General features: G+C 42.5%; 1 protein-coding gene across 5 annotated transcripts in view; it reads left to right on the top strand.

Moving 5' to 3' along the window:
* Positions 1 to 5,176: 5,176 nt before the first annotated feature.
* mlc1 (modulator of VRAC current 1) overlaps positions 5,177 to 16,548 on the top strand; it is a 61,982-nt gene continuing 50,610 nt past the window's right edge. Inside the window, exons 1-5 of one of the 5 annotated variants that reach the window (XM_086010317.1) lie at positions 5,177 to 5,272; positions 5,363 to 5,546; positions 6,045 to 6,134; positions 7,725 to 7,778; positions 7,874 to 7,975. In XM_086010317.1, the coding sequence (XP_085866443.1) occupies positions 5,205 to 5,272; positions 5,363 to 5,546; positions 6,045 to 6,134; positions 7,725 to 7,778; positions 7,874 to 7,975 (498 nt within the window). In that variant the 5' untranslated portion in view covers positions 5,177 to 5,204. Of the gene's footprint in view, positions 5,276 to 5,362; positions 5,547 to 6,044; positions 6,135 to 7,724; positions 7,779 to 7,873; positions 7,976 to 16,548 lie in introns of all 5 variants that reach the window. The other 4 variants (XM_086010316.1, XM_086010318.1, XM_086010319.1 and 1 more) reach the window with 4 other exon arrangements.

Genomic DNA, 16,548 nt, shown 5'->3' with positions numbered 1-16,548 from the left:
AAATTTACATGAACATTGCATAAAACACCCAAGTGCCTACCCTTCTGTGTTGTTAGTTGGTATGATTGGACTAGGATGAGGGTGAGTGTGAGGGGTGGCTAGTGAGATGGGGGAGTGATAATGTAGGGAGAGGGATGGGTGGAGGTGCAAGGTAAGTTGGTGTGAGTAAGGATGTGCAGGAGTAGGGTAGGGAAGGCAGAGTGATGGGGATGTGATAAGTGGCACAGCAGGATGAGGTTGAGTGTGGCTTTGCAGTAACGTTTCGTGATCTGCTGAGATCATTGAAATGTTTGCGCCACTGCAGCCTGGTCCTCCTGATGATATCCCTGCTTTTGCCCTCCTGTGCAATGTGCAACCAGGCTGTGTTGGTGTCCTGGGGAAGTCTCTGCCACCCTTGGAAGGGAAGACAACCTCCCTGCTTGCTGTGACTCCCTCCATAAGCATATCGAGGGAGTAATGTGAGAGCCTGGGTGCAGCCCTGCACCTTTGTGTAGTGCTTGTCAGTGTTTGCAGCACCTCAATGCTGCAGATCACTGACAGCACAACTGTCAAAATGAATGTGGTCCCTTTAAGGAAACCAGCTGATGATACGTCATCATATGATGTCATCAGACCCGCTTCCTGTTAATTGACCGGCAACCCCGCAGGGCGGGCTTAACAAGCCCTATTAACGGAAATTCCTTTTTACAGAGCGGCTGCAGCCGGGAACAGGACCAGAACCGGAACCCGCCAACCACCTCTTCCTCCGCAATCGTGCCTCCTTTGGCAAAATCGCGGCCAATACTACAGCTCTGGCAGAACCAGTGTTTTATCTTGGTTTAGCATTACTTCCTGGCTTTGGTACTCTATGCCTCTATTTATAAAGCCCAGGGTCCCATATGCTTTAATAATTGCTTTGCTAACCTGTCCTGCCACCTTCAAAGATTTGCACACAAACACCCCCAGGTCTCACTGTTCTTGCACCCCCTTTACATCAGAATGCTGTTCATAGACTACAGCTCAGTATTCAACACCATCATCCCCAACAAGCTGGCCACCAAACTCCACACTCTTGGCCTGAACACTTCCCTTTGCAACTGGACCCTGGACTTCCTAACTAATGGACCCCAGTCTGTCAAATTAGGTAACCACCCCTCCCCCCCCCGACCCTGAACACGGGGGCCCCACAAGGTTGTGTGCTGAGCCCCCTCCTCTACTCCCTCTTCACCCACGACTGTGTGGCTGTTCATGGTTCCAACACTATCATCAAGTTTGCGGATGATACCACGGTGGTAGGCCAGATCACCAACAACGATGAGTCAGCCTACAGGGAGGAGGTCCAGTACCTCGTGAAGTGGTGCGCCGACAACAACCTGGCCCTTAACATCAAGAAAACCAAGGAAATCATTGTGGACTTCAGGAAGTCTAAAGGCGGAAGACACACCCCCATCCACATCCAAGGGGCTGTGGTGGAAAGGGTGGGCAGCTTTAAGTTCCTCGGAGTCCACATCACGGAAGACCTCTCCTGGTCCCTCAATACCTCCTCTTTGGTGAAGAAGGCCCAGCAGCGCCTATATTTCCTAAGGAGGCTGAAGGGATGCAACCTGTCACCCCGGATCCTCTCTAACTTTTACCGCTGCACAATAGAGAGCATCCTGATGAACTGTATCACAGTGTGGTATAGCAGCTGTACCTCCTATGACCGGAAAGCCCTGCAGCGGGTAGTCAAAACTGCCCAACGCATTACCAGCACCCGGCTACCGACCATTGAGAACATCTACCAGAAACGTTGTCTACGGAGGTCACTGACCATCATCAAAGACCCTACCCACCCTTGCCACAGTTTGTTCGCCCCCCTGCCATCTGGGAGACGCTACAGATGCATTCGCACCCGCACGACCAGATTTAGGAACAGCTTCTTTCCCAGGGCTGTCATCCTACTAAACTCTGCTAATAAACTCTAAAGCCTGCACATCTGTCAATGCACTTTATTATGTTTATGTTTATGTTACAAGCCAAATGTATGTTAAATGTCTTAATCAAAATGTACACACTTGGGAGCCGCAAGCTTACATTTCGTTGTACTGCACTTGTGCACTAACAATGACAATAAAGTTGATTATTATTATTATTATATTTAAAATTGTACCATTTAGCTTGTACTGTCTCTCCTCATCCTTCCTACCAAAATGTATCACCTCACATTTTTCTGTGTTGAATTTCATCTGCCATGTGTTCACCCATTCCACCGACCTGTCTATGTCCTGTTGAAGTCTATTACTACCTTCATAGAATCATAAAATCATAGAATGGTTACAGCATGGAAGAGGACCACTCGTCCTGTCGAGCCCGTGCCGGCTCTCTGCAAGAGCACCTCAGCTAGTCCCACTCCCCTGCCCGTTCCCCGTAGCCCTGTAATTTTTTTTCTTTCAGGTACTTATCCAACTCCCTTTTGAAAGCCGTGATTGAGTCTGCCTCCACCACCCTTTCAGGCAGTGCATTCCAGATCCTAACCACTTGCTGCGTAAAAAAGCTTTTTCTTATGTCGCCTTTGGTTCTTTTACCAATCACCTTAAATCTGTGTCCTCTGGTTCTCAACCCTTCTGCCAATGTGAACAGTTTCTCTCTATCTACTCTGTCTAGACCCCTCATGATTTTGAACACCTCTATCAAATCTCCTCTCAACCTTCTCTGCTCTAAGGAGAACAACCCCAGCTTCTCCAGTCTATCCATGTAACTGAAGTCCCTCATCCCTGGAATTGTTCTCGTAAATCTTTTCTGCACCCTCTCTAAGGCCTTCACATCCTTCCTAAAGTGTGGTGCCCAGAATTGGACACAATACTCCAGTTGAGGCCTTCCCCACTGTTTACTACACTTCCAAGTTTTGTGTCATTGCAAATTTTGAAATTGTGCCTTGTACCCCCAAGTCCAAGTCATTAATGTTTATCAAAAACAGCAGTGGTCTGAGTATTGAACCCTGGGGAACACCACTGTATACCTCCCTCCAGTCCAAAAAACAGCCATTCACCAGAAAACTCTGTTTTCTATCCCTTAGCCAACTTTGTATCCATGCGGCGACTGCCCTTTTTATCCCATGGGCTTCAATTTTGCTAACAAGCCTAATATGTGGTACTTTATCAAACGCCTTTTGAAAGTCCATATACACAACATCAACTACACTGCCCTCATCCATCCTTTCCATTACCTCAGCAAAAAACTCAATCAAGTTAGTCAAACATAATTTGCCCTTAACAAATCTGTGCTGGCTCTCCTTTAGTATTCCATACTTGTCCAATTGGCTGTTAATTTTCTTCCAGATTATTGTTTCTAAAAGCTTCCCCATCACCGACGTTAAACTGACTGGCCTGTAATTGTTAGGTTTATCCTTCTCCCCTTTTTGGAAAAAGGATGTAATATTTGCAATCCTCCAATCCTCTGGCATCACTCCTGTATCTAAGGAGAATTGGAAGATTGTGGCTAGTACCGCCACAATTTCTACCCTTACTCCCTTCAGCAACCTAGGATGCATCCTATCCGGACTGGGTGACTTATCCACTTTAAGTACTGCCAGCCTTTCTAATACCTCCTCTTTATCTATTTTTATCTCATCCTGACTACCTCCTCATTTACCATAACTTTGGCAAAGTCCTCTTCCTTGGTAAACACTGATGCAAAGTAGTCATTTAGTACCTCAGCTCTGCCTTCTGTCTCTACCAATAGATCTCCATTGGGGTCCCTAATCAGCCTCACCGCTCCTCTGACAACCCATTTACTGTTAAGATGCCCATAGAAGACCTTTTATGTTAGTCGCCAATCTATTCTCATACTGTCTCTTTGCTTCTCTCATTTCCTTTTTTGCTGCTCCTCTGTACTTTTTATATTCAGCCTGATTCTCCCTTATATTAACAAACTAACATCATATGCCCTCTTTTTCTGCTTCATCCTACTCTCTAACTCCTTAGTCATCCAGGGAGCTCTGGCTTTGGTTGCCCTCCCTTTCCCCCTTGTGGGAATATACCTAGACTCTACTCGAACAATCTCCTCTTTAAAGGACGTCCATTGCTTCATTACATTTCTGCCTCACAGTCTTTGACTCCAATTTACCCGGGCTAGCTCACTCCTCAATTTGCTGAAATTAGCCCTCCTCCAGTTAAGTATTTTTTATTTTAGATTGCTCCTTGTCCTTCTCCATAACTAATCTAAACCTCGGAAGTCACACAACACCAGGTTATAGTCCAACAGCTTTATTTGAAATCACAAATGGTTGAAAAATTCCAAAGTAATCCATGCTTTTGTCTTTCTCTGTATTGGCATTAATCACCATAGTGTTCAACAAAGATGTGCCTTGCATGTGCGACCATTTTGTAGCCAAAACAATCCAAACCTCATGATACTATGATCACTAGTCCCGAGATGCTTCCCCACTATGACAATCTCCACTTGACCTAATTTATTCACCAGGACTAGATCCAGCAGTCAGTAGTCAGTATCTTTGGTGCTTCAAAATGTATATAATTTGTTTCAAGTATTCCTGTAATTTGGGCCAAGTTTCCAAGAAGTGCTTAGAAAAGAAGCACATCAATGGTATTTCTATTATGTAAGATGATATTCTCAAAGCACTAACTGTTTCAATGGAAGATCTCTATTTATTTAAGTGAAGAGATTTCCTAGGTCTGCTGCTAAAAAAAGACATAGAAAATGCTTTTCTATCAAGAGAACATTTGAAAATAACATTTGCTAAATGGTTGAAAAATTCCAAAGTAATCCATGCTTTTGTCTTTCTCTGTATGGGCATTAATCACCATAGTGTTCAACAAAGATGTGCCTTGCATGTGCGACCATTTTGTAGCCAAAACACACAGGGCAAAACAACGAATCATGTTTCTCAGGCAGTAAACCATATTTAAACTGCGAAGAGATACATACAACATAGCTAAACAGACTTATCTTTCTTTTGTCCTATGGTTTCCTTCTATGTTAGATTTATGTATTCACAAAGTTTAGAAAAGGTAAAACGTTGGGTGGAATAAGTTTAGTGGAGGTCCTGTTCTAGCCTTTTCTGCTCATTTAAATTCAGGATGCACTCCACTCTCCTGGCTTTAATTCACTGTTTCTTAGCTGCGGCTTTGTTCGCAACTTGAATAGATTATGCCCAAAGCCAAAGTTGATGAGCAAACTTTTCAAAGGAAGCTCACTGCACTGTAAAATCTTCCAGAGTTCTTTGCATGAGTACAGCGCACTGCTGCACAGCACCGAGTCTGCTGTCACTTGCATTTTTTCCCTTATCAAAACTGTAGTGAGTTTTCCTTTGAAACAAATATTTATTTTCTTGTCATGAACTGTCATTTGCCTATGACTAACGTCTTTCTGTTATTGCAAAAAGGAAAATGACCAAGGAAGATAATTACAGAGAAGAGTTTAGCTATGACAAAATGTCTACATTGGAACGGGGAAAACAGGACAATGGAAATTACACCACTGACTTTGAATCCAGTGAACTTCAGCTAGACAGAAAATGTCATACTTGTTTTCATCACAGGGGATGGATCTACAGTCTGATGATTGGGGTAAATGTACCCATTATATATATTTTTTGGTAAAGTTAAACAATACTAAGAGCAAACTATATTGTTTACAAATCTCAAAGCAATGCTCATCTGTGAATTTGAAATTTTATATATACTTTACCAAGAAAAGTTGACATAGAAAGTGGAATTACAGTTTATAAGTAATATATGATATTTGAAGTATCACGAAAGAAGTAATAGATTTAGGCAATACTATTCACAGTAAAGCAACTAACAAGGGAAATAAGCCTTAATACAGTAATAAGATTTTGTTTTGCAAAATGTTTTGTAATATAAATCTTGTAGGTGCTATGTTTTTTATTTAGATTTTGAGGACAATGTGTTACAGCGGGTAGCCTGTTACAGGGTGTTTTATATTGTTTCCCTATTAGCACAGTAGTTATAATCAACGTGTATCAGAGGTGATGTGATATCAGTGTTATAGTAAAGTGCTAATGTATTTTGGAAAAATTGTATTTAAAAAAAATTGTGTTACAGAGTTGCCTCCTGATAGTTTCTGGCTTTTCAGTTTATCTGGGAAATGTATTTCCTGATGAAATGGACTACTTGCGTTGTGCAGCAGGTTCAGTAAGCACCTTTTCAATATGATTGTTAGTAGTCTTTTATTTTAATCTTGTGTAGTTGAAAATAGAATTGAACACAGAATATAATTGTTATGAAAATGTTTAGCTTTCTAAGCAAAGTTGTTTAAATAGGTTTTGTGTAAATTTGAATTTTAACAAATTGGCCCATTTGACCAAAATTTATTCATAGCTGTTTTTTGAAATAATTTATTTGTTGAAATTTAATATTGCATCCAGTATTTGCCATTACCATTCTAAATTCTTTGTTAGATATTGTTTTTCAGTATGAAAATATTTTATGCTAAGCAAGGTGATGAATGTTAATTCTGGGAAATTAAACACTTTGGCCTAGAAATTGGGTTGGGGCGCCAAAGTGGCGCAAAAGTCGCCTGAGCGCAGGATTTAGCGCAGCGTTCGAGGCTTTAGCGATCGTCAGATATTCAGTTTCATTGCTCCTCGAGGGACACGGGGCGAGGCTCGAGGCGCTCCACGTCCTTCTTAGGGCGCTGAAACTGAATATCGCAGCGCAACGTGCCGCAGCGCCACACGCTGCGGCACGGCACGCTGTGGTACTGCGGGCCTTCCTCCCGCTGTTAAGGGGGAGGTGCTTGCAACAGCGCGATCCCCGCTCGCGAGTGCCGGCAAATGAGCCCGGCACCAAGGAGAAGTGCCGGGCTCTCGGGAAACAGCCGGCAATGCCGCGGGGGGGTGGTTAGGAGGTCGGGGAAGGAGGTGCTGGCAGGCGGCCGCCGAAAAGGTGGCCGCCCCGCACCTCCACCTTAACTTGCGCCGCTGCCGGCACAGTAAGGCCCCGTGAACCGGGCGCGGGTAGCGAGCGGCGCAACTGCGGCGTTCGCTACCAAATATCGCGAACGGGACGCGAATGGGGTGCTGCGCACACCGATGACGTCATTGGTGGCGGCGCAGCGCAAATGCCTAACGCCACCATTAGCGCCCCTACTGAATATCGCGGGAGATGCAGCCAGTGGCGCTACAGCCACTGACTGCCTCTTTAGGTGCTAACAGGTGGCGCTACTCACCCAATTTCTCCCCCTTCAACTTTTCTTATTCAGTATTAATGCCAGATTGGGTAAACCAAGGGGCTAAATTCACAGTCTGTCCCTCCCCCAGTGTACACACTAACCCACAACATGCCTTCTCTTCACCTTCATAAATAGACACCCCCTTGTGAATGTTTGCACTTGCTGCCCCTGCCATTCTTAAGGCCTCTCTGAGTGAGACTGCCAATTTCTGCTAATTTTAAGATCGTGACTATCAGGAACTGGGTTAAGACTGTCCCCGACTCATTTCAAGTCAACCCTTTCAGGTGGCAGCGAGAGAGCAAGAGAGAGAGAGCAGAGATTTTAAATCCATCTATTTATTCTTCGAAATAAAGAACATGTTTTTATCAGAAATATACAAATAAACAATTGGATTATTTTCCAAATATAAAATCTCAGTGAAACATTGCACAAAATAATTGTTCTATTTAAGCTGTTTTTTTGTATGATGGGAATTTATTGTAAATATGATGTTAATGGTTTAAGTGCTTGTTTCCTTTTGCTTAAAATAATTTTTTAAAATTTTCTCCCAGAGTATTCCTGCAGCGGTTGTCAGTTTTGCTATAGCTAAAAGAAGAGTTAATGCAGTAGGTACATCATTACAAATTACACTTTATTATTTGTACTTTTGTGTTGTTTAAAGAGTAAAATTGCAGAATTTAAAAAGAATTATCTTCTTCAGATGCCGCACTTCCAGCTTCTCTTTATCTCAACGTTTGCTATCACGACAACTTGTATGATTTGGTATGGGTGCAAGCTAGTCCTCAATCCAGCTGCATTAAATGTAAGCTTACCTTTACTTCGTGTTGCTACATGCACCATTCATTAATGGAAATTTTTATTTAAAAACAAAACAAGGAGAGTCACAGGCATGTGACAATGATTAGACAATCCTATCTAATCAGGGGTTGAAAGTTATAAACTAACAAAGGTCTATAACCTTCATTTTAAGATTTGGTGCAGTGCTCCTGTGTTTGATTATTTATAATGTGCGCTCTTTGAATTTTTTATGTGTGGTCAAGTTTTGTTTTTATGTGGATGCCGACTGTCAGTGCCCTCTATGTTCTTGACATGTGATGGTGTTCATCCAAGAGAAAATTGTTGCTGGAGTCTTTCTGTTAAATAATCTATAGTGAACACCTGAATATTCTATTTTAAGTATATATACAGTATATATAAAGTAATGTTACAGCAATGGAATTAGTAGTAAATACATTACCAATACAAGGCAATAACAGAAAAATATTATCCCTTTACACCCACATATTAAATTGAAGCCTTGTGCTGTTCCTTTCCTGTCTTTAGGATGCCCCAAAGTGTTTCACAGCCAATGAAACATTTTTGAAGTAAAAACCGAAAATGCTGGAAATACTCAGCAGATCAGGCATCGCCTGTGGAGAGAGAAACAAAGTTAATGTTTCAAGTCGTTTTAAAATAACAGGGCCATGAGGAAAGAGCAGGGGAGTGGGACTAATTGGATAGCTCTATCAAAGAGCTGGCACAGATACGCTGACCCGAATGGTCTCCTTCTGTGATTTATCATTCTATGATTCTATCTGGTACTTCAAGTAACAATAGATGTTATGGATGATACAAGCCTTCAAACATCAAACATTGGATGTATATCTATCAGTAAGATATACAGATAGCGATGTGACTATTGTAGATGTATTTATTTCCTGAGGGGAGTTATTCTCTCTTGAATCTCCTTTTCTCCCATGTTGTCTCAATTGGCCACACACTCCCAATACCCAAGAAGATACTCCTGTATCTCAGAAGGTGAGTGATCTACTCACAGGCATCTGTACATGCCACCTAATTTCTATTTTTACCTTGGGATCTTATTGATTTAAACTGATCCTGTATAACCAGTGCCTAAATTCAAATTTTTAAAAAGTGAAAAATTGTTATCTTTTCCCTTTTATTGTTATTGCAGTTTAATGCCACAAACTATAATAATACGATAAATCATTTCATTATTCTTTCTGTGCTGTAGCAAATTCTACCTACTTAATTGAATCAACTAAACTTTAAATGCTGTTACTGGAAATCAATTAGGTCAATTCAACAAAATGGCAGACATGGTCAACAAGTGAAAGTACTGTCTGTTCAAAGTTCATTCACTATATTTTGTCTGTGTGCTAACTGCAGATTGGGATCTCTGTTTAGAACAGTATTTGTTATTATTTATTTATATTGACAATTATTCCACCTTATCTCTTTTAGAAAATTTGATTTAATATTTCAGAATGATTTAAACCATATCTATCCTTTTTGAAATTAATGAAGATTTGAAAAGTTACAATTTTACTTGAAAGTAATGGGTGGCTCAGCACACAGCTGCAACACACAATAAGGGCGGCCTCAGTAAAGGGTACAGTTCTAGCAGCTTCTCGTATCACACACAAATATGCTCTAAAAGTCAACAATACCCTGCCTTGTAAAAATGTATATGAAGTTTATCCTCAGTTAATATAAACTGCACTACAGGGCTGTTTCAATCAAGCTTCACTGCTCTAACTGCATATATTTATTTCCATTGAAAGACTTTCTTCAGTTCACACACTGAACTTCTTGTGCTCACAGGGACAGTTGCCAGCCGAGGTAGCTCAACCTAATTTGCATGACCAGTATTTTCACGTGCAAGAATATTATAGCACCTGAAAACACAGACTTTACAGAACTACAACTGGTACTATACAGTAAAATACTGGCACAAAAGAGTTGGCACTTGTACAGACCACAATCAAATTCATTCATGCAAATTTGATACAAAGTTCCTGGAATTGTTTTGATAAAAAGCAAATCATTAATGGGAAACCCCAGGGTCTGAGCAATTTCTACTTAAATATGCAGTCCCATTGTAGTGCTAGCAGGACTGTAACGCTTCATGCACAAGCAGTGCAGAAAGCTGATGCGTGATATTGAGAGGTCAGCTCACTTTAACAATCATATGCTCCTTGCACAAATTCTCTGATACACAAAGAGCTTGCTGGGTATGTAAGATGGGACGTTCTGTGTCAGCAGTTCTTAAACGTTACTCCCAGTTAAAGCAGAAATGCACATTGACAAATTTAGTCTTGCTAGTAGCAGTTGAGGATGGAAGCAAAGAGGGACAGGATTGATTGATCCTCTTGATGCTGTTTCCCTGGAAATCTTGCACTAGGACGTGCTGTCAAGGAGGGTTCTCCTCTTTGAAGTTGAGAAGTTTCCTTCGATCAGGAGCACTGTTAGAAATGCCTGAGTAGAGGTGGCCAAGTTGGTCAATACCAGCTCCCATGCCCAAAGGTTATGGGAGCAGATGAGGAAGAAATTTTCTGATGCAAAGGTTGCCAAGATAAGAGTACCCACATTTTGACTACTTTAGTACATTGTCTTATAGAAAAAGCTGCAAATACCAAGTGGGAACAACTCCAGACTGGAGAAGACCCTTGCAACTATTATGCATTGACTCAATATAGGAACATAGGAACAGGAGTAGACCATTTAGCCCCTTGAGCCTGTTCTGCCTTTCAATGAGATCATGCTGATCTGCAACCTAACTCCAGATACCCGCCTTTGCCCCATATACCTTAATACTGTACCTTTGGTTAACAAAAATCTATCAATCTCAGATTTAAAATTAACAATTGATTTAGCATCAATTGCCATTTGAGGAAGAAAGTTCCAACTTCTACCGCCCTCTGTGTGCAGAAGTGTTTCCTAATTTCACCCCTGAAAGGTCTGGCTCTAATTTTTAGACTATGCCCCCTAGTCCTAGAATCCCCAACCAGCGGAAATAGTTTCTCTCTATCTACCCTATCTGTTCCCCTTAATATCTTGAAAACTTCAATAAAATCACCCCTTAACCTTCTAAATTATAGGGAATACAACCCTAATTTGTGTAATCTCTCCTCGTAATTTAACCCTTGGAGTCCAGATATCATTCTGGTAAAAATGCACTCCCTCCAAAGCCAATATATCTCTCGGGAACGATGGCATAGTGGTTATGTTACTGGACTAGTAATCTAGTAGGCCTAAACTAATGATCTGGAGATATGAGTTGAGGCCCCAACACAGATCCCTGCAGGACACCACGAGTCACATCCTGACAATTAGAGTACCTGCCCATTATCCCTACTCTCTGTCTCCTGCCGCTCAGCCAATTTCTTAACCAGGTCAATAATTTGCCTTCAATTCTATGGACTTCAACTTCAGTTAACAGTCTCTTATGAGGGACTTTATCAAATGCCTTCTGGAATCCATATAAATAACATCCATAGACATTCCACTACTTTAGTCACCTCTTCAAAAAATTCAATCAAGTTTGTCAGGCATGCCTACCTTTTACAAATCATGCTGGCTCTCTCTGATCAGCTGAAAATTTTCAAGGTGTTCAGTCACCCTATCCTTAATTATAGACTCTATGGCAATAGGAGGAGACTGCCTTCCAAATTCTATGGCATGAGGCCGTATGGAGAATCAGGGAGGAGGAGGTCATAGGCCTCATACAAACTCAGCGCTAATACTATCGGTTGTCTATTATTCCTTTACCCCACCCCCTGCCTTCTATTCATTGACACGTAGGCATAAACTATACTGCAGCAGCATAACACACAATGGGAGAATTGACAATGGAAATGAAAATCAGGAGAGCTGTATAATGGACAGCTGATCCGATATCGCGCGTTTTACACTCTCGCCCAAATGTCAAAATTACCTCCAATATCTTAGAAACATAGAAACATAGAAGATAGGAGCAGGAGTAGGCCATTTGGCCCCTCGAGCCTGCTCTGCCATTCAATGAGATCATGGCTGATCATCCAAATTCAGTACCCCGTCCCTGCCTTCTCCCCATATCCCGTGATCCCTTTAGCCTTAAGAAATATATCCAACTCCTTCTTGAATATATTTAATGAATTGGCCTCTACTGCCTTGTGTGGTAGAGAATTCCACAGGTTCACCACTCTCTGGGTGAAGAAATTCCTCCTCATCTCTGTCCTAAATGGCTTACCCCTTATCCTTAGACTGTGACCCCTGGTTCTGGACTCCCCCGTTATCGGGAACATCCTTTCTGCATCTAGTCTGTCTAGTCCTATTAGAATTTTATAAGTTTCAATGAGATCCCCTCTCATTCTTCTAAACTCCAGCGAGTATAAGACCAATCGACCCAATCTCTCCTCATACGTCATTCCTGCCATCCCAGGTATCAGCCTGGTGAATCTTCGCTGCACTCCCTCCATGGCAAGAACATCCTTCCTCAGATAAAGCGACCAAAACTGCACACAATGCTCAAGATGTGGTCTCACCAAGGCCCTGTACAACTGCAGCAAGACATCCTTGTTCCTGTACTCAAACCCTCTCGCTACAAAGGCCAACATATCATTTGCCTTCTTAACCGCCTGCTGCACCTGCATGCTTACCTTCAGCGACTGCTGCACAAGGACACCCAGGTCTCGTTGCACTTCCCCTTCTCCCAATCTATTGCCATTCAGATAGTAATCTGCCTTCCTGTTTTTGACACCAAAGTGGATAACCTCGCATTTATCCACATTATATTGCATCTGCCATGCTTCTGCCCAACCACCCAACCTATCCAAATCATCCTGGAGTTTCGCGACATCCTCCTCACAGCGCACACGCCCACCCAGCTTTGTGTCGCCTGCAAACTTGGAGATATTACATCTAGTTCCCTCGTCTAGATTATTAATATATATTGTGAATAGCTGGGGTCCAAGGACTGCTCCCTGCGGTACCCCACTAGTCACTGCCTGCCACTCGGAAAAAGACCCATTTATTCCAACTCTTTGCTTTCTGTCTGCCAACCAGTTCTCTATCCAAGTCAATACCTTGCCCCCAATCCCATGTGCCTTAACTTTACATGCTAACCTCTTATGCGGGACCTTATCGAAAGCCTTTTGAAAGTCCAAATACACCAGATCCACTGGTTCTCCCTTATCTATTTTACCAGTTACATCCTCAAAAAATTCCAGTAGATTAGTCAAGCACGATTTACATCTTGCCATGTAAGCTATGTTTTAAGGGGTGTCTTATTGCCATCGTTGTTCTTCTGATCCCATAGGTGTTCATGAGGCAATGTTCACCCTGTCTCCTACACCTTACTGGATCCTGTGTCACTCACTCCAGGGTTGGTGGGAGTTTAATTGCCCAGTTTGAGGAAAACTGCATGCATTACACAAACACAACAGAACCAGTTATCCACCACAGCAATAGATGTGGCGCTATCAGTTACAGTGTCATCTCATGACCTAGCACAAAGAGTCACTGGATCAACTGCATCCCAAGACACCCAGCAGCCATCCACCACACTTCCTCCTCCCACTGGGAAATTAGGTAGTTAGAATAATAGGTTAGACAATAGAAGACATGCACCATAATCGTTCACAAATAGGACACACTGGGGTAAGAGACATTGAGCTTAGACAAACTGCATGCATCCCACAGTATTATGACGAATAAAATTGACTTTATTTCAACTGCCCTGAGTGTAGCAGAGGAATGTATCAATACCCATGATAAAGGCAGTGGGATTTGCTGTCAGCCTTGGCTAAATGGCACCACTCTTGCCTCTGAGTCAGAAGGTTATGGATTCGAGCACATAAGCTAGGCTGACACTTCAGTGCAGTACTGAGGGAGTTTTGCACTGCTGGAGGTGCTGTCTTTTGGGTGAGGCATTAACCAAGGTCCCGTCTGCCCTCTCGGGTGGGCATAAAATATCCCATGGTACTGTTCAAAGGAGATCAGGAGGATACTCCTAGTGTCCTGGCCAACATTTAACCCTCAACTAACAAACTAAAAAAAACAGATTATCTCGTTGCTGTTTGTGGGACTTTGCTCTTCACAAATTGGCTGCTGTGTTTACCTACATTACAATAGTGACTACATTTCAAAAGTACTTCATTGGTTGTAAAACACTTTGAAATGTCCTGAGGATGTGAACGGCACGGTATAAACACCAGTTTTTTTCCTTTCTTTTAGTTGATGTAGCATAGAGTCAATGATGTAGAGAAGTTGTGCAAAAGGCAACAGGCTACTATAATCTTTTACACCTCTGTGAAGCGCTTTGGGATGTTTTTCTATGTTAAAGGCACTATATAAATGTAAGTTGCTGTTGAGACCTTGGCATACCTATACTGTAATACCTTCCCTGATCTATCCAAGCATCTGCAAATTTCTGATGGTACGTTTTACTATGATTCTATTGGCCATGGCTGCCTCAATATAATGTTATTCTCCTGCTTCAAAGGGTTGGAGAACACATTGTTGGTCCCTGGACCCAGCTGTCCAATTTCTATGCCCCTTCAAATAACATGGCACTGTAGATCGCAGTAAAATTAAACAGTAAAAAATTAATGATTGTGACCAGGGTACTGAGCATTCAAATACATAATTTTGTGCCTTTTGTCACAGACCAGCTATGCATTAATGGAATGGAATACATTTCTCTTCATAAAATGATTGGGAATAGGCAATTGTAAAGCCACATGCATGCCATCAATAAGGCCCTTTGGGAAACTCTGCAACACATAAGTGCAATGCTCTTTCATGCTGTTGGCTGCCTTCTGTGAGAAAAATGATGAAGGAGTTAGCTCCAGCAAACAAGGCATCTATGAACTGCTTTATGTATTAGTGCACTGCTTTATCTATTGGCATATATTCTTATAGCTGTTGCTTAAAAGGACCCTGTAGTGTAGAAGCTCAAGGCTGTGGTCACATTGCCAGCCAGTGGCAGAGCTCTCCCTGTTGTGGAATAGGGTTGTTGAAGGTTTGTCTTAAAGAGATGGCATATTTCTGTGAAGCATAGATAGTGAAGGCCAATCTCCTCAGACATGTCTAGGTAGATGCATCTTGGTTTATAGACAGAAAAAGTGTGATCGCCTTCTGAGCTTAAAATGTAGCCTGGTAGCAAAATGGAGGTGGAGGCAGTTTTCAGGCCACAACTGACCAGTCCTATTACTGATACAGACTGTGCTAAACATATGCTGCAACTTTTCTTGCAGCATATGACATTTAAATGTCCAGTGACCAGCTCCATGTGCAGATTTGGACATATGCAGAAGGCACATTAATGGGTGGAACAGAAAATTCTGAAGACAGTTCCCCATGGCCATTGTCAAGTAGGTGCAACAGTGTCTGCAGCTATTTTGGCAGGTATGGCCAATCAGACTATGCTGGCTGTTGATCACCCTGGCATGCCACTTTTAAGGATCTCAGAGGGACCCTGATTCTGAATGATTCGAAGTTGACCCGTATTGGTGAGAGTGATTTAATTTTATTCAGCACAATCATACATTATAGTATTAGAACAGTAGTTTCCAGAGTATAATTGAGACTTATGTTATCCCGTTATGCCCTGGTAGAAGTCACGACTGTCTCTCGGGTGTCCCCTGGATTCTGTTGAGAACCCCTTCTTATACCTTTACTATCATTCAAAACCTATGGTCCTTCACTGACCCAATCATTGGCTTACATTCAATTCCCCAAAATCCAACCATGAAGATGCCTCATACACAGCACTTCTTCTTACTCACGTTCTAGTCTTATGACCCCACTGACATTATCTGTTTTTGACCACCACGACTGATATCTGGTGCAGCTATGACAACACAAAAGAACATGGGCTGGATTTTGCTGGGCCCGAGGAGGCGGGTTTGGAGGCGTGTGAGGTGTTAAATTAGCAAAAAATGGCGGGCGGATCCGATGCCATCTCCAGCCCACCTCTGAGCAATTTTCCCAAAAGTGGACTTTCAGACCCTGTTTTGATCCCGCCTCCAAGAGGCGGGATAGGCCCTTAAGGCACTTAACAAACACTTAATTGCCTCTATAATGCCATTTTGAGAGGCCTTTCTAAGTTTAACACATTTCCCCCATGCTACACATCTCCTCTGGAACATGCCAGTTAATCCTGATGGGCTCACAAGTGGATGGCTTACTAGCCGCTGCAGCTCCACCATTAAAAAGGATTTTTCAACAATGATCATTTGCAGGTGGCAGAACTTTGTTTTCTCAGGTCTGGGAGAACTTTTAGCAGGCCTACTCATTGTGGAAGTTTTGAAGCTGAGATCCATCTCCAGTGTGACCCCCTGGGAAACCCTTCTTCCCACCTTGACTGAGCGCTTCCTCAACTGAGGTATATACCTGCAGCATGGGAACCATTTATTTCCTTTCCTCCTGGACCTCAGATTCGGATGAAGACCAGCCGCAGCAGCAGCAGAACCTGTAACAACAGCAGCACCAACAGCAAGACCAACAACAGGAGCGCCAACCTGCTGCTCACCCACCTGAAGATGCACAGGCCAGAAGGCGCCAGCGCAGGGAGGGACATCGCCGCAGGAGATACCTCTAAAGCAGGGTTTA

The sequence above is a fragment of the Somniosus microcephalus genome, chromosome 17 (genome assembly GCF_052327205.1).
Source record: "Somniosus microcephalus isolate GS21.2 chromosome 17, FLI_Smic_1.0, whole genome shotgun sequence".
Taxonomy (NCBI): domain Eukaryota; kingdom Metazoa; phylum Chordata; class Chondrichthyes; order Squaliformes; family Somniosidae; genus Somniosus; species Somniosus microcephalus.
This window is presented reverse-complemented; position numbering and strand designations above follow the sequence as displayed.